The sequence below is a fragment of the Malaclemys terrapin genome, chromosome 2 (assembly GCF_027887155.1).
Source record: "Malaclemys terrapin pileata isolate rMalTer1 chromosome 2, rMalTer1.hap1, whole genome shotgun sequence".
Classification (NCBI taxonomy): Eukaryota; Metazoa; Chordata; order Testudines; family Emydidae; genus Malaclemys; species Malaclemys terrapin.
The window spans coordinates 103,004,005-103,023,170 of NC_071506.1; the positions used below are offsets into that span (position 1 = coordinate 103,004,005).

The following is a 19,166-nucleotide window of genomic DNA, read 5'->3' on the forward strand; positions in this document are numbered from 1 at the left end:
ACCAAAGGTCCATTTAGCCCAGTATCCTGTCTTCCAACAATGGCATTGTAGTGGTCAGAGCAGGGGACTGGCTAATTCCAAATGACACTCCTTCATACAGAGACCAGGGAGGTGAGGTAATATCTTTTACTGGACCAACTTCTGTTGGTGAGAGAGAGAAGCTTTCGAGCTTACACATGGCTCTTCTTCAGGGCACTCCTTCTTATATGAACTTGGGCAAGTTAGCCTCTCTCTGTCTTGGCTTTCCCATCTGTACAATGGGAGTAAGTGCTTCTGTAAATCAAACTGAGATTCTCATCTGGGGCTTGATCCCACTCCTGTTCCTGTTCAAGTTAATGGAAAAACTTCCACTGACTTGTATGGTGCATGATCGAGCCCAGATATGGTAAGGCGCTATATAAATGCAAAGTATAATATGTAACTGTCTATTTTAAATTTGTTGTACTATTTGAATACTATTTGAATAGAAGGTATGTTTGAAGGTCATTCTATTAAGAGACTTTACCAGTTCCAGGGTTTTGAAAGATTATGCAGTAAACCTAAAACTTATTATTTCTATCAAAAGGCTGTGGCTAGCTTTAATTTTAAGACCAATAAAGTTACAGCAAGTCAGAGCCTATCAAAGACAGTTGTAACCAATGGTTTTATTTTGTGACATAAACAGTACATTTCTTTCAGTAATGCTCTCCCCTGACATTATTTTAAAGTGTGGTTCTCTGAAAGTGGCTCTGTACAACCTGCAGCTTCTTATTGTTGTATTCAGTCATGTCTGATTGTTTAGTGACAATAATATGTCTTTACTATTTTTACTTCTGTTATAATTGCAGAGTCAATATAGAACTGGGAGACTGAGTTGGATTCTATTCTTGCTTGTATATCATCATCAATGTAATTCTTAATGATGCATTCTTAAAGATGCTTGAAGATCTACATTGTTGATGAAATATCCGCCAGAAAGAACTCTGCTTAATTTTGAGAATCCAACATGAGTTTTCAGGCTTGGAAGTTGCAGTGGGGAATATTTTTTTTCATGTAAACGAAGCAGATTTGATCTAGTCAGTGAGAAACATGAAATGTAGAACTTCCACAATGCCAAGTTAATAGTCATTTTCAGACTAGAACCACTCTTTAAATTCCTTTGTATCCACCTTTGTCCTTTGATTCAACGATCAATACATTAAAGCATTTTTAAACCATGCTTAGAAAATTTTCCATTTTGTTTACAAATCTGATAGCATCTGGCCCATCAATTATGCTTTACTCATAAATCTTCATAAAATAACCATTGCCTTTTAAATTACTTATGTCATGACATCCATATTGATGAAATTTTAAATGTAAGATGGTGAAGGATGAACTGCTAAACATGGTCTCTAAAGTAATAGAACCAGATTCTTGTGGTCTGTGATAGTCTACTTGATGTTAATATTTAATACACTTTCTCTTCCATTATAGCCCATCCCTGCCTGCCCTTGATTGGCAGTTGCCATCTCACTCAGGACCTTATGAACTTCGGATTGAAGAGCAGCCCAAATCCCATCACAGAGCTCATTATGAGACGGAGGGGAGTCGAGGGGCTGTGAAGGCATCTGCTGGGGGACATCCTGTTGTGCAGGTATTGATATTTGTAATGGCAAGGATGCTTGTTTATCCTGGCACACTGGGGCTAGCACCCCCTTCCTTTGCCAAAATAAAAAGTGCCAGGAGATCTTTAAAGACCACAAGCAGCATCATATATACCTTTAACTCCATAGACTGGCTGTAAAAACAACAAGGCCTCTGTATATGATTGTTTTCTTCCTTTCCTTTCTACTGTTGCATCATATTGAATAAGAAGATACAAATAAATGTGTATCTTATATCTGTGCACTAATTCCCAGCTTAACAAATATTTGATTAGAACTTAAATATTCACTGTGGCATATATCTGAGCTCCGAATCTAGTATTCTGGGTTCTACTAAACTTTTTAGTTTCTAAATCTTCAGTATTTAAGTAAATAGTGTCATAAACTGAATCCTCTTTGTTTTGCTCATGTGAGTAATCTCATTCATTTTAATGGGACTTCTCTCAGTAACAAGACGAGCAAGATTAAGCCCTCATAATATTTTGCTGAGTTGCACTGAGAACTAATTCAGTGAGAACTCTTTTATAGACATTTTTAAAATTATAGTGCATTTTGCTACACAGAATGACAACGAGCAGGGTTTCTTCTAGTAAGAAATGTTTAAAGGATCAGATAAGTGATTCTCCTTCCTTCCCTCCCTCCCCCTCCGCCCCCAAACATATTTTAAAGTATAGTAGATTCTCAGAGTTACGAACAACCTCTATTCCCGAGGTGTTCGTAACTCTGAAATGTCCGAAACTATGAACAAAATGTTATGGTTGTTCTTTCAAAGGTTTACAACTGAACATTGACTTAATACAGCTTTGAAATTTTACTATGCAGAAGAAAAATGCTGCTTTTAACTATCTTAATTTAAATGAAACAAGCACAGAAACAGTTTATTACCTTGTCAAATCATTTTTTAAACTCCTCCCCTCCCCCCTTTTTTAGTAGTTTACGTTTAACACAGTACTGTACTGTATTTGTCCTTTTTACCCTGTCTACTGCTGCCTGATTGCATACTTCTAGTTCCAGTGTGTGGCTGATCAGTCAGTTCATAACTCTGGTGTTCGTAACTCTGAGGTTCTACTGTATCAGGGCAGTTCTGTTTGTGTTTTGATTCTAGCTGTAATGAATTCTGCTTATAAAGGCTCACACCTTATTCCCCTTACTCCCATGATAGTGTTCCACCGAAGTCTGCTAAGCTACAAAGTTTGCTCTGGGAGTAACATCCTTTCAAAAGACCAGCTGTATTGCTGGATGGCTTCAGATCATGTAAAGTCTGTGCACACAAAGTCAGTATGTGTTTATCTGCTTTAAAATCTATTATCTGACACATTATTTGAAGGAATTATGCAAGATCGAAATGATACTCAATGGAGGAATGCTGTATATATTTAGTGAGATAGCTAAGGAGAGAGTGAGTGAGAGTCTGCAGAGTCCTAATTTCTTGTTTGTTTCTGCCAAAAGTCATTGGTGACATGGGGTTATGGGAGAGACCTGCTGAAAGACTAAGAATTTTAGCTGAACGTTTGTGAATGGTCTTAAAGTGAGATTTGTGGCACTTGATGACAATGAATACATACTCTATTAGCTGCTTGATGCAGAGAAATGTAGATGGGAAGCATCAATTCACAGTGGTCAACTTGACATTTAAAAATTTCCAACTCGCGTAGTGGAAACACTGAATACGTTGCCAACATTTAATTGGGTTACAAGTGTCCAGGCACTTCCCCTATAATCTCCTGCTCCAGTATGCAGGGAATGAAGTATGCTGCCTCTGAATAGCGAGGACGGCAGGAAGGAAGGAAGGAAGGGGAAAACGAAGGGGGCAGACAAGTGGCAAAGAAAGGAAGAGGAAAGAATTTAACAAGGAGTAAGTACCCAGCTTGATCTGTTGGTTTGATAAAGATGAGTCTATTTTTCAATCCTTCTGTTATAATAGGGAGATCAAGTGCTACGCCCCTCTCACCCCAGCCCCCACATTTCCAAAGGGGACAGTGGCAGAGTGCAGGGAGTTAACAGGCGAGCCTGCACTCTGATCATTCTGACACCCATTAGTTTCCCCAAGGAAAGCTGATTGGGGTAATTAAAGGTAATTAGCTAATCAGGCTGGTGAGCTCGGTGGGCTAACAAGCCAATTAGCTCATCAGCTCAAAACTGATAGAGCGACACAGGAAGGCAGTGCCAGGGGAGAGAAAGAAATAGAGCTAACTGAGCACAGTCTCACAGAAGCCTTGGGGACGGGAGACCTCTGCTCCTCTCAGGTCCTGAGGTGAGGGCTGGAAGCATGGGGGCTGTTGTAAATAGACTGTTACACAGGATTGCAAGGGTATTGGTGGAGGAAACTCAAATAAATGTCACAGGGAGACACAGGCAATAGAAGGCAGGAGTGGACTGCCCCAGCTACATGGACAGAGAAGAGTTTTCCCAGATTAATCCTCTCTTCATCCATCCCAACTTTTACAGTGTCATCCACTCAGGAATATGGTGAGCCTTAGTTTACCTGGCTTGGACCAGACTTGTATCTGTGTTTGGAATTTTTTAAAAGTAAACTATATAAAAGGAGAGATAATGTAGAACGCCCGAGCATGAGAAGTGAGAGCATTGATTTCTGCAATAAAGCCCTCTGCGTAAAGCCCTCTGAGCTGAGGACAGACCAGAGCTGCAAAGTTCAGATCTGAATCCATGCTCTACCGGAGTGCAGGGGTGTTTTGATCTGGGGTTTTGGTTCAGGCTTTTTGCTCTGATACAGTGTAGCATTTTTGATTGTGTTATGTTACTGAAATCCATTATGAAATTCTGCGGACCTCCACTGCTTCCCCTGTGTGCTCTGCTTCCAATTTTCCTGCTCTGGTAGCTGCATTTATGTGTTGCTGTTACTTTTGGAGGGTTCATTTTAAACTTTAAAAAAAAATCCCCTTCCCTTTCCTTCAGCAACACAGAGGAGAAAATGCACTAGAAAAGACCCAAAGATGCTTCCCCCACACATTGGAGACATTTGCAGGGTGTGTTAGGCCACAGGGGAAGTAGAGCCAGGGAGCAACCGCTGTGTGTGGCATGGTCCTCAAATACAGGAGGTTAAACTCTGTGGCAAATTGCCATGGAGGTTACTCTTCTCTAGCCAGCCAGTGTTTAACTCTTTTCCAGTCCGCATTAGCTCCCTCCCCCTAGTATTCACTCCTCCTGGAGGAGAGGAAAATGCTCAGCTGCAGTTGGGAGCCAACGGCTCTTGAGGGAAACATGTTCACTGTCAGGAGAGAGCGTGGAAGGAAGGCAGGCTCCCCTCACAGAGGTGACGGGCTCTGCAGGGTGTAAGCCTAATTTTCTCCTGGATCCTCTGGCTCCTCGAGGCAGGTGAAATTCATCCATGCTACAGAGGGCTGCACCATTTAAGCCTTACAATAGGGCTACATGATGGGAATGCAGGCAAAGCTGCTGCACAATAGATGCTTACCCCCCCTCCCACTGCATGCCGTGGACATGGTCACCACCATTTTTATTATCAAGCAATGGGTCAGTATGGGGAGGAGCTGCAAGAGCCATGTTTACACTGGTCCACTATCCCCCAACACCCAGTCAAGTGGTATAGAAGGGCTGTAGTTGCCATAGGATTGCAGTCCTGGGCTCTGACGCCCAGACGGGAGGGTGTTGTTCGCCTCGCAGTCCTCTTGCATCATCCACATAGAGCCTGCTTACTAGGGATTCCTGCAGGTAGAATGGATTTCCCCCACGTTGATGGCTTCACCCTCCTCCATGCATTTACCTATGATGATTTTTTCTTTTGCATTTAAAATTGCATATAGTGATGCTCACCTACCAGCATTCCTAATGCAGTGTTCCACTCCTGCATATTTGCTCTCTACCTGCTTGGGTGTGGAGCTGCCACGGCAGCCCGGAGCTATCATCAGTCTTGATTTCTAAATGTTGGGAGAGCAGGATGAGCTGACACACCCAGCAAGCTAATAATGCTTCAGAACACTGGCAAATCAAAGGTGCTGGTTAGTCAGTGGCGATGAGGTAATGGTTGGCAACGGTTTTTATACTTTGGCTCATAGAAATATGCTACTAGTCATAATTGCCTTTAGTGTTTAATAGGTAGTATTCTCCCCTCTGAGTCAGTACTGAATCAATGCCCCAGCCAGTGATGGGGGCATATGGTGCTGCTGGAGGTGCCATATTTCAGATGAGGGTTGAAAATTGAGAACCTGACCACTTGAGAAGCAAAATCCAGGCCCTGAATACTCATGGTTCTTAATGATAATGTTTCACTTTTTGCAAGAGTTAAGGTATTAACCCTGGAGTTTCTGGAGAAGTAATTTGTGATGGGCATTATAGAAAACCCTAAGACAAATTCATTAGATAGTTCTGGCCAAATTCTAGCTGGGGTTACACCAACAATGAATCTGATACATTCTAAGAGTCTAAAAACTTTTCCCAGTTAGAGATATTTCTCATTCTTCATTCTAAACATGATTGTCTAGTGTTGTATAAAATGGCTGCTGCATTCTACCTGGAGGTGGTGGCATTTCCTCTGCAGGTCAGTAATCTAATGAATACTGCTTGTGTAGCACTTTGAGGAGAGGAAAGCTATTTGTAAGGTATATAGTCATGGGGAGGAAAGGCCGTAGATTATAAATGTATGGTATTTGCAAGGTACCCGGTATATAGTTATTCTAATTAATAACTCCTCTTTAGTGAAAGAAAAGTATTTTGGCTGCTTCTGATGGCATTTTTACAACCAGGGTGTGGTGTATCTATGAGAGATAAAATCCAAATACTCAAGAATGTTTAATTAAAACATTTAGCTACTCCCATAATGGACTGGACTGAGCCGTAAAAGAAAATATTCAAACAAAATGGAATAGGTTAAGATCTGCGTTCAAAATCTTATTTATTACCTGAATGCTTATATGTAAAGAATGTAAGGAATTTTCTGCAATATCAGCAGCAATTTGAGGTAGGTATATGGCCAGGGAAGAAAAGTAGTTTTCATTTGTTTTTTAAGATAGGGAAACTTGGTGTTAGAATTTGTATATCACTTGAAAACACATTAATATTGGAAGCATATTTTTCTCTGTTCCACTCCCCATGCAACCCCACTGAAATTGCCGTGGTTACACAGGGTGTGTGTCAAAGCAGAATTTCATCTAATCCTGTGAGTAGCTGAGTTCGCTCAACTCCCTCATTTTATAGCCATAAAATGTCCTTGCCTACTATTTTATGCCACTAACCAAAATGATTTCCATTCAAATAGACTTTCCACGCACAAGCTGGATGGTACTGCTTTGTGGTGGACATTCTGGGTGTTAAATGGTCCCTTTTACATCTAATCTATGCACTTTGGGCCAGATTTCCAAAGGTATTTAAGCCCCTAGTGGGATTTCCAAAGGTGCCTATGCAGGCGAGGCTACTAACTCTCATCAAAATCTATTGGTGCTTAAGCACTTTTGGAAATCCCATTAGGTATCTATCTGCATCTTTAGGCACGTAAATACTTTTGAAAATATAGCCATGTGACCTTCTTTATCTGGTTGCTGTCCATTTTCACACTTGTAGAGTGTTAGCATTTTCATCCAAAATATTCAAGGATTACATAACCAATTAATTAAATGGCTCGAAGACTTCAGGGACCAAACTCCGACTGCCGGGCTGTCTAGATGCCTTCGGGTCTCAAGAATTCTTATGAACTTTGTCTCACGTTTAGCCAGTAGCTAACATCATATTGTTTTAACTTTATGAGGCAGTGCCTACTCGAACAGTCACTAATGTATTTGGATCAGGCTTTTACACCTCCATTTTTTTTTTGTAGAGTGTTTTTCACACAACTGTATTTCAAATGCTTTACAGCATTAGGGAATAGAGTTGCAAAGTTAAATCAACAATGTCAGAGGGAGAGAGAAATGAAGACATATAGGCTAAGGCAAAAAAGAGACATTTTCAGATGATATTTGAAAAGAGATGAAGAGTTAATGAGCTGGCAAGTTTCACGAATGTTGTTCCAGGAAAAGGAGCTGCAGACAAAGCTCTCACACCAAGGCTCTGATTCATCCCAGTGCTTAAGCATGTGCTTAACTTTAAGCATGTGACCAGTCTAATTTAAATCAAAGTTAAATGTGTGCTTAGATACTTTTCTGGATTGGGGCCCAACCTTGATGTGCTTGTTTGAAGATACAAAAAGGACTCATTACTGGATGAGTCAAAGGAATTAGAGAGGTCCATGGGAGTAAGTCTGTAGTGGGTCTAACTCATGACCATCTGACACTTGGTGAAGCGGAAGGGATATGCAAACAACCATGTTAAATTGTTTTCCTCCCTTCCTCTCAAACAAGAGAAAAGGCCATTTTTTGTTAGTTAGCAGTGATTCCCTTTATCCAATTTTATTGGGAAACGATGAACTACATCTATGTGCCTTTTTAAACTTCTGCTTAAAAGCAAGCACCAGCCTTTCATTCAGATAGAAATATAATCCTTTTTTATGGTAAGAATGTAAAGACGACAGCAAGCACCTGTTAGCCAGGTTGCAATTAATAGCACAAAGCCATACAACAAACCAGACAGGGAGTCTAGATTTTATAGCCCCATTTTAGACAGCCGGTACTGCTCAAGAATAAATCTAAGCTGAATGGCTTTCACACTTCTTGCATCTGCATAGTTAAAGCTCTCCTCAAACTAGCAGACAGATAATCAAAACTGAAAAGTAGAATGATCTGGCAGATGTTTTATGGCTGCTTATTGCTTCCATAAATCTAACAAATGGGGGAGAACTTGTTGAAAGCTTTTCACCATTAAATAGGGGTCTTTTTTTGGGGGAGGGGGGGTTGTGGCAAGAGGGCTCTTTGGTTACTTCACATAAAATTGCTCCCATAAGATTACTACATAAGCATAGCTACATCAGTGGCTGCTATCCTCCCTGGAAAGGCATCTCCAGAGGAAAGTAATTATCTGTATCCGTGTATCAGCCGGTCTAGATTTTCTGACAATGTGAAGTGCTACTTTATCCCCACCTTAAGAATAGGGTTTTGGGGACAGACCTCTGTAGTTTGGAACAACAGCCCATTTCAAGTGAGAACCACAATTGCCAGTTGTCTGGTGATGCGTTCAATTCTCTCATAAAAATGTCTTTTGCCTATGCTCAAACTGACACGCTGCAGCACATACTCCTACTGCTAAAGAGGCGCTATTGGTAGCAAAGATAATCAACTGACCATTCTGACTGGAGGGATTTAACAAACCTCTTGTCTATGATTCACATTTTATTTCCGTTAGGAAAGGACACTACAGCAGGATGATGGTGTTGGGTGTGGAGGGTGTTTAATGGCCACTGTTTTGGCTGACGCCAGGGATTGAACCACGAGAGCTATCAGCCTGAGTCACTACAGCTTCAGCTCAAGAGCCAAGCTCCATTTCTGTACATTCCCCTGTCTGTTTCTGTCCATCTGTTATGTGGTGCTAGGACCATCTTTTTGTTCTGTTTTAGCAGCACCTAGCACAACCAAGTCCTGGTCCATGATTGGGACTTTTATGTTCTACAGTAATACAAATAATTATTAATAATAATCCTCTCTGGATTGGACATAGAAAGGGACATGTAACACATGCTGACCAGGGGGTTATATTTGGTTTTTGCCTATGTTAGGAATGAATCTGTTTTGGAACAGCCATTATCAAATACTCTAGAAGACCCCTCAAAGTAAACTGAAAAGTATTTATTTTAGGGAGGAGGGAAGAAGAAAAGCTGTCAATCAGATATAGAATGTCCTCCGTTGTTTCACCTTCACTATCTCTAGAAATTATACTGTTCACTAGTTAATGGGGATATCTGCTCTCAACTTCCCTCCTTCTCAACCCTTCCCTGTTTTCCTTTTTGGCTGACTTTTGAGATGAGGGATTCAACAGGGAATATCACAGAATTCTTCATGATCTATGGATAATCTTCTACTTGTCCTTTGGTGGTGATAGATGTGATGTGGACAGTGCCAACATTGCTTTCACGCTACTTACGTATATTTTAGTGGATATTTTCCATCATGGTTGGATGTAGAAGGGAAGCAGGGAAGGAATCTATGTCTACCAATTTGCAGAACCTGGTCTGTCTGCTTCTATTGTCTGATCAATTTTGGTGCATTCTGTATACAGCCTAACCGTCTAAAAACAGTGCAGAGGAAATCTTTATAAAACAAAGAAAAGCAAGGAAAAGCAGAACAAAAAGGTAATCGTTCTTTTTCTCCTGACAAATACTTAGATCAGTATTACTATACTTTTTTACAACCATGACCAAATACCAAAAATTAAATTCTTCTGCTCCTTTCTATCAGTGGATAATGATTCCACATTGTATAACATATGGTTCCTCATACTGATCTTTTCAGTTGTGGGTATTGTGTGCAGAGTGAATGGGGCTTTTGAGCACCATGTGATAGGATGATCTATCATTATTTTACAGTGTAGTTCAAAATATCTCTGCTCTGACTGATGCTCAGAGGGTGCCATTAAGTAGCAGCTCCCTACTCCAGCCCTTTCCTTACCTTTCAGCCATCTGCTCATCATTATAGGACACTCCTTGACTTACGGCCTGTTTCTATGGACAGATATTCTTCTGTTGCCTGTAAGATGATGTGCTCTTTGCTCGCAAGCATTGAGTTCACAGCAAAGCTTATCTTAAATAGGAAAAAATCTCTCTGCCCACCCCACAACACCGAAGAAAGGGTAGTTCTGATTGACCGAATTCTGTCTTGGTTGTTATGATGGCAGAAAATGAGACCTACAAGAAATAAAGTCTGACTGAAATGGACCAACTGACTCTTTACAGCTCCGTGCTAGGGAAATGGCTACCTGAGTTGCAGTAGATTAGCAAGATGTTTGTAGTGCTTCTGGTCAGATTGTACTGCAGATACTCTTACAGAGTTCGTTGTTGCTAATTCAGTTTTATAAATTCAGTCTTGGCTGAGAGCTGTCAGACATAGCCCATGAGCATGGTATTTTTTTCTCTCTCACATTTTAAAACTGTATTAAAAAGAAATAGTTCATCTTAAATTAAACAAGAGAGAAGTCAACAGAGATGACGACGAGTCAGGTCTCTGAGGATTTATTTGCACTCATAGGAGTCCAAAACAGCTATAATTTAAAAATAAAAATTGACAAGCAGTTAATTGCATGGCCTAATAGATTTCTGTCTTTTGAGAAAATTATTCAGATGTCTGAGATATTAATGTTGAAAAGTGGTCCCTGCATGTACACAGTATTTACTCTGTAGCATTTTCAATAAATCTGTGCTATTAGGCACCCTACAGTTGGAAATGCCTGGTTAGAAATGTTTATGATCAGACTTGCTAATTTAGAAGGCTCCAGTTCTGCAAGCTTCACACAGCTTGAATACACTTACTGTTAGTCAGCCTCAGTAAGCATTGGAGAATTGGCCTCAAATGTTTGTGGCCAGATTCTACAAAAGAAACAAACCTTAATTCTGCAACATGGGACTGAAGGCTGGGAGATCCTAGAAAATCCAATCTGGGTAGCTTTTACTGCCTTTAATTTCCTAGCACAGATCCCTAGAATGAGTCTTTACTGATCCAGTTCTTAATGCACCTGTTATCCTTTAGTGAGAGGAAAAAAACAAATTAGAAGTACCTGAGCACTCAGTAATATCAGTATATAAATGCCTCATTACATGGGTACTGGACACACCAGGATGTGTCTTGAAATTACAAATAAATGCTTTGGACCATGACTTCTGGTCAGAGAAGGGTAGGGCACAAGGAACCTTACTCCTCCATTTTTGCAGTCAGTGTGAAAGGAATCCTTGAGAGTACTGCACCAGCATACTATCCAGGTAGCCATGGGAGTTGATGGTCCTGAGTGGCAGAAAAGAGGTAAGGAGCATCTGCATGGAAGTACCTGTGGATCTCCTTGGATCAGTGTTGATCTCTGGAGATCTTCTGATCAAGGGAGTGGGAATCCAGGTTTCTGCATTCCATTTCCCCTGATAGAAGAATTCCTAGGATGCTCTCTATGTTGAAATTTAGGCTTGGTCTACACTACCAATTTATATCGGTATAACTATATCACTCTGGGGTGTGGAAAATCCACCCCCCCTGAGCGACAGTTATATCAAGCTAACCCCTGGTATAGACAGGCTATGCTGATGGGAGGGCTTCTCCGGTTGACATAGCTATCATCCTTTGGGGAAGAGGAGTACCTATCCTGACAGGAGAAGTTCTCCCATTGGCATAGGTAGCGTCTTCACTAAGTGCTACAATGGCACAGCTGCTCCGCTGAAGCTCTGTAAGTGTAGACAAACCCTTCCGTGGTTTCCTATGCAGATTATTCCCACACAGAGAACAGAGCCCTTCAGCCTCAGTCCAGCAAAGCACCTAAGTATGTGCTTACTTTTAAGTACAAAGGTAGCCTCACTGAAGTCAATAGGTCTAGTCACATGCTTAAAGTTAAGCATATGCTTAAGTGATTACTGGATCTAGGCTTTAGTTATTTTAATGTGTATGTAGTGAATTGGAGTTCTGTCTCAGTGGAGGATTGGGCTCAATGACATTAAAATGGAGGTACACTTTCAGTCCTGTTTATTAGACGAGTGAGCCAAGGCTTTGTGAATGCAGGCCAACTATTTATGACTTATTTGCCTGCACTATTAATTTCAATTTAGAAATCATGCACCAAAGTTACAAATGAATAAATCTGCTCCAGACTTGTCAGATTATTGCATGTTGACCAGCACCCATAAGCTGAAATGAAACAGTTAAAATTAAAAAGCTCGACCAAAAGCCAGATGCTTCTTTATGAACCATACTAACCTACCTGCAAAATACCAGCTAACCTGCATGAGGCAAGTGATTAATTTTTTACAAGTCTGCTTTGGTAACTAGACATCTGTCCTCTATTCTTAAAGTAATATCTCAGGGCAAATGATTTTTTTCCTCCTCCCTACTACCAATTACATAAAACATAATTTTCCTGGGCTATATAGTGTGTAATACAGCATGTATTGTATAGAAATATATAATGGGACCCAATTTCGATCTCACACCATTTTTATACCAATGTAACTTCATTGGAGTTATTCCTGATTTATAACTTTTATTATTTTTGAGACGTTATAAAAATAGAATCAAACCCATAGGTATATTGTAATCTGTAAATATATTAATACAATATCTGTGTATGTGATTATAATACATATTTTCCTTTTGTAATCAGTCTTTGTTCCAATGAACAAAAAATGGAATAGGTGGAAAATATAGTGTCATGTTACTCAGACACACTCTGTAGGTTGCAGCTTTCACTCTGATCATGGGTTTATCGTTTCTCTTCTCGTGAAGCATAGCTTAAGAGATCTTCTTTGTTATGAGCCATGGAAGAGAGAAAATCCACCACAACATCTGTTATATAAATAAACAGCAGTAAAACATGTTGCATACAGTCCATGCAATGAAATCAAATAAACCTAATCCACCATGCATGTGTTTGAAAAAATAATTCAGCAAGACTTGCATATTTTCACTGTAACAATTGGAATGGGATAGTGATCAATTTACTTGCATGTGGTTAAAAAATGCAGGTTGCAGAGAGATCTGTAATATGATTTTTAATATAGGTTTAATCGTTTAAAAACACCTGTTTTTAATGTTTCATTATCCAATCAAACTAAGGAACTTCTGCTTTTTGTTTGCACACAGACAATATGTACATTAGGGTTTAAAAGTCCAAGGTGTACATTTCAAATGAAAACCCATTCAAAGCAATAAACAGCTCTTAAAGACACAATGTCATTAAGTTCCGAAGAATTCTACAACATTACAGTGCCAAATGTTGAGGCACATTTTATTGACCTCTGCTCTTTGTGGCATTGATAAGAGTTATTGCCAATGCCTGGTCCCACTGACATCAGTTGCCAAGTTCCAATTGTCTTCAACAGAACAAGAACTTGGCCCTTAATGCTTGTATCCCATACATGTAGAAACATTGATTGATACATCATCATTCTAGCAAAAGAGAAAAATCTTAACATAGACAAGCTTAACAATGTGACCTTTTTATTACTGTTCATTAGAGCACTCTAGGCATGTGCTTATTTCACAGTCAAATTAAGCTAAAGTTAAGCACTTGCTTAAATGCTCTGCTGAATGGGGCAGCTTTGCTGAATTGGACCCATATTGAGTTACTGATCGTCTCTGTGCCTGAGTTTCCTCCTTTGCACAGTGTGGATAATAATACTTCACTCACCTCAGATGGGTGTTTGTAAAGCACTTTATGATCCTTGGATGAAAGGTGCTATTAAAATGCAAATTATTATTTATTACTGCAAGGCTTCCCATTATGAACTAAGCTTTACATTGTAAAAATGTTTACATTTATTTTTATATGTAGATACCATCTGAAATGGTAGTGTTTTTATGAATAGCATGCATTTGTTTTATATATCCCGCTGATCTGTTGCAAGTCATTCAAATGAATATTGGCATTACAAAGCAGCTCTGGACTGGAATCACCCACTGGAACACAAAGATGTCCCTATAATCTCTGATGTACCAAAATGCTATGCTGTCATCCTAATTCTCAGATGTGTTGTTTCTGGGAATGTCATGGGTTTTGGCTGAACAGCATTTCCCTGCTGCAGTGGTGGATTTTTAAAGCTCTCACACCCTTACGCATGCACAGATCTTGAACTGCACACTTGCAAGCTAGACATATACCAAAATATATATTGTCTACCTATTTTGTTTTAGGGAACAGTACTTTTGGGGAAAAAACATGGTCAATAAGATTGTTCCAAAATGGCAGTCTTACTTCAAGACCACAGTTTATTCCTCCTTCTTCCACAGCTTGGGAGTACTCATTTTGTTTTCTGTTACTATTTGATCTCCTCAGAGGCTGCTTATGATACTGATATTTGATACTGGCCAACATGTTTAGAAATACAATCCTGCATCTCTTTCCTTGCTGAGATTGTTCATTTCATAGTGGTTCTTTGGTCTGTTCTGCAATGGATGCAAAAATCTCTCAGCATATCAAGAAAACTGGATTTTCTGAATAGTACACATAATCTTTCATGTTCGCTCTATTACACCAAGGAGCACATTAATGGCTGCCAGTTACTGCAGGCTGACTCAAAATGGTTTGAAAAGGGGGCAAAGGTAGTGGAATCTCTGTTCTATCTTCATCCTTGACCTCTCTGCTGCTTTTGGCAACATCAATCAAGGCTTCCCACTGACAGCTCATTTACTTTGGGCTTCCATAATATGGTTCCCCCCTGGTTCTCCTACTCTGTCTCCAACATTTCTTTTGGTGTGTCCTCCTCTCCCACTGTCTGTGGGGATACCACAGTCCTCTGCCTTTGGCCTTCTCATTTTCTTACTCTGTTTTCTTTTTAAAGGTGATGTCATCCTCATGCAGTTTTAAACACCTCTCACATATATCTCTCCACACCCAACTTGTCTCCAACAATCCAATCCCACATCTTGACCTGTTTCTCTCATATCTCTTCCTTGATATCCTGCCACAAAGATAAGCCTAATATTCTCCAAAACAAACTCCTTATCTTCCCTTTCCACTATTCCTTCCTCTACTACCATTGAAACACCACCATGCTCTCCATCACTTAAGTCTGTAAACTGTGGGCCATTTTTTAGCTTATCCCTATCCCCACCTCCATATCTAAGCCATGTCCAAATTTTGCCACCACTTCCTCTTCAATACTTCTAAAATGCATCATCCTTTTATCCCTGGAGTGAGAACTCTCATTCAAGCTGTCAAATCTTGATTTTTTTTTTTCTATAATCTCCTCTCTGGCCCCCATGACACCCACTTTGTCTCACCCCCCTCCCATCCATACAGAACATTGCTTCTAAAATGATCTGTCTTGCCTGTTATTTTGATCTTGGCCTGCTCCCCTTTCTCCCCTGCCCCCTTTGAATCCCACTAATAGACTCTCCTTCTCCACACACCATTTAAGATTCATGTTATCACTTTCAAAGACATGTGTAACTCTGGATAATTAGGAAGTGGCACCCTTGTTTCTTTCTGCATCATAGTCTACTCCATCAATAATGCTAGCCTCATCCACCCATTTATCGGCTTCTCACACCTTCCATTTTTTCTTTCACACTACCTCTTCTGCATTCAATTCCCTCCCAGAACTAATGCCCAAGGCCTCTACCCTTTCCTCATTCAAATCCCTTCTGAAGAGTACTGATGCCCTCAGGGAAACTTGCTGATAATGTCAACCTTGAGGAGTAGGTTTGGGATCATTTACATGTCTGTCTATATTTATTGAACATAACAATCATATATGCTTCCCTATATATACCCCTTCAGCCAACCCTATGTGCGTTTGTGAGGAGACGGTGACTTCTTTTCTGTTTGGGAAGTGCCCAGCATATCGGCGGGAGCGCCTGTAAATAAACAAGAGTGAGTTACAGCACATCTCGCCTTTTAATTCTGGAAAGCTGTTCAAAACCTGATTAGGGTAACCAATGAAAAGTAAGTTTGGAACTTTCATCCCATTCCCACATATCCATTTGATAAAACCACTCACTCGGAGAAGATCCTCAGTGCTGGCACAAAAGAGGCCCAGGACCTGGATGATTGCTGCAGGTCAGGGTTGAGCAGCATGCATAAGGCAGAACTACGTGGAAAAGCTCGCACAGCTTTTGCCCATACTGTCTCTGGCTCAAGTTAAGACTGTCAGTGCTTAGGAAAACTAAGGAGTTATTGCAGCAGGGACCATCTTTCTGTTCTGTTGATACAGTACCTTGCACAACAGGGCCTTGATCTCCTAAGTGCTACAGTAATACAAATAATATCATTTATATTAATTTTCAAACATTTATTTGGGAGCAGAGGGAAGAAGCCTGCACATTCATGCTCTAGATGAGAACATATTTCACCAAAGTTAGCACTATTTCGAGTATGTTGTTTTTAGGATGACCATGGAAATAATTCCAATATATTTCCCAGCTCTGAGACGCCACTTCTACCCCAGTGTGGTTTAAACCATGCATGCTGCATTAAAAGAGCTCTGGGGCTGTAGCGTCACCATTTCTACCATGTTTTGTTTTGTTGTTTTGTTTTTTGTTTTGTTTTTTGTGGTAGAAAGTAGTTGTTTCACAGCATGTTTTTAATTGGAAATGTTCATTAAGTGTTTCAGAGCAGTGCAGTGAGGTGTTCTTCAAAAGAAAGATTAATTTAATTTTTTTCTGTTCTGGAAGCTCTTCATCCCTGTCTGTGTGAAATTACTTTAATTACTGTGCCTCACTGAGCTTTGCACATAGCTCCGATTGTGAGCGAAGTTGTAAACAAACCCAGTGTTTCAGTGAGTAGTTAAACAGCTGCTGTGATCAATCTAGAGGTAGCTGCATTTCAGTGCTGAATTAAGTGATCCCTTAATATATGTAGTTTGTAAAGTAACTTGGGATCCTTTAGGAAGAAAGATATACTCTGGAAGGGTGTGATATTATTTTGGGGCCTCTGAGTTCAGATATTTACATTATTTTAAAGTATACAACATACACAAAACATGTACATCTTAGGAAATGAATCTAGATGAGTTGCACACACAGCATAAGCAACCCACAACCAATGGAGCAAGGGCTAACTTGTGTGCCAGTATATAAAGGTGCATTGACTTCAATGGCATGTCACTCATTTACACTAGCAAAGAATTTGGCCCACAAATGTAAATTTTTTACTGGCAATTTCTGTCACAGAAACATGCAAAATTGTATTTGACCATTTTACTAACTCAATCATTAGTGTTTGGCTGAAACTCCAGGGCAACAGTGACTGCTAAATAATATTACAGTAGAATCTCAGAGTTATGAACATCAGAGTTGCAAACTCACTAGACAACCACACACCACATTTGGAACTGGAAGTACACAATCAGGCAGCAGCAGAGACGGGGTGGAGGCTTAGTGTTTTATTCAATCACTAGTTGTCCATTCACATTTTGTTAATAAGAGGATCAGTTCTATTGCGTACATATTGCTATCTTGTTTTAATACAATTCACAGGCACATCCTTTATATTAAGAGAGAAATGTCACAGACTTCTTTTTTGGTGAATCAGGCAATACCAATGGACGGGCTTTCCATTTCTCAACCCATGGAAATTCAAGATACAGAAAACAACCTATTTGCATTTCTCACAGCCTAATCAGAATTTTGATGTTAAAATCATGAAATCCCAGCTATAATATATACCTGATGTACTCTTATTGCCAAATTCTCTATTAGCAGCTTACACTGTGAGGCGTATTCTCACAGAAGAAACTACAAAATGATGGGAATCATAGTCGATGAATGGAAATTATTTGTATTCTGTGGCAGGAGAATAGAGCCACAACTGTGCATTGATCAGTCAATACACCTATACCTTGTGCAAGCTGAGACCCCAGTCATAGATAAGTGCCTTAACATGCCAAAGGTGTGTGTATATTGTCATCTGAGTGTGCATTCATCTAGCTCTTCTTGGATTGTGCCAGTGTAAATGAATGTAGAATTTGGCCCTTTGTCTTTTAAAAACATGTGAAGACAGATCGTATCCTACTGGCTAAAGAAGTGAGGGGTCTTAATAGTCCAAGTTAGTCCTTCAAAGGTCAATTATAATTTATATGTTAGAATTAAACTCCAAATTCAGATGAGATAGTAGTATTCCTAAAATAATATTGGCATCTTACATGGGAGGGCCTCAAAATGCTTTTATGTTCATTAATTAACACCACACACCATATGGCAGTGAAGTATTATAACCCACTGTACAGGAATGTGAGGCACAAATTGGTTAAATGCAGAGCAGGTTTGAAATCTAAAAACCTTTTGAAACAGCTTCAAACAGACCAACTTAACTTACCCAAGGCATAGCATGTCCGTGGCAGAGCTAGGAATGGAAACCAGATCACCCAGTTTCCAGTCCCAGTCCCTTAATCACACGATCATCCTCTCTCAACAGTATTTTGCAATTCTGTCCATTTTTGGGGGTCAAAATACCCCCCTCTTTGAATTTATTTATACAGCCATGGACAAGAAGCAGATAAGCGCTGCAAGGTTTGGAAGGCAGCAGAATTTTTGTGAATCACAAGATGAGTAAGAAGGCTGAATTCAGACCTTCACTCTCACACCTCTGTCCTCCTCCTCCCCTCCTCCACCCCCCAAAAAAGAAAAGAAGAAGCAATCAAAGTTAGACTTATGGCCTGTCTGATTATTATAAGTCCTGCTGGAGGCATACAACTTTCTAGAATACTAGTGTCTTTGCTTTTTTCATTGAGTTTTCAGGCCTTACTCTGTGCTGTAGCTTTCTATGCAGAATGCTAATAGACTAAGATGTCTCAAATACAAATATTCTGTTGTCTTTTAAAAGGAATCTTGGCAAATCAGTTAATATGAAACCAGAAATTAAATGTTAAAAATATATTAATTTTCATGGCAACAGAACAGTAAGCTGAATATGAATATTCTGAATGTGGTTCTGTATTGCACAGTATTTATAGCACTCCAAATATTTACAGAGATAAAGCCTGTGAACATAGTGCCTAATTTTCTGTCTTCAAAT

The 19,166-nt window shown here is 39.8% G+C and overlaps 1 protein-coding gene across 4 annotated transcripts in view; it reads left to right on the forward strand.

Moving 5' to 3' along the window:
- The window catches only part of NFATC1 (nuclear factor of activated T cells 1), a 146,828-nt gene that overhangs the window by 25,398 nt on the left and 102,264 nt on the right, over nucleotides 1–19,166 (forward strand). For all 4 annotated transcript variants that reach the window (XM_054020262.1, XM_054020265.1, XM_054020263.1 and 1 more), the window contains exon 3: nucleotides 1,456–1,615. In XM_054020262.1, coding sequence (XP_053876237.1) covers nucleotides 1,456–1,615 — 160 coding nt within the window. The remainder of the gene's footprint in view (nucleotides 1–1,455; nucleotides 1,616–19,166) is intronic.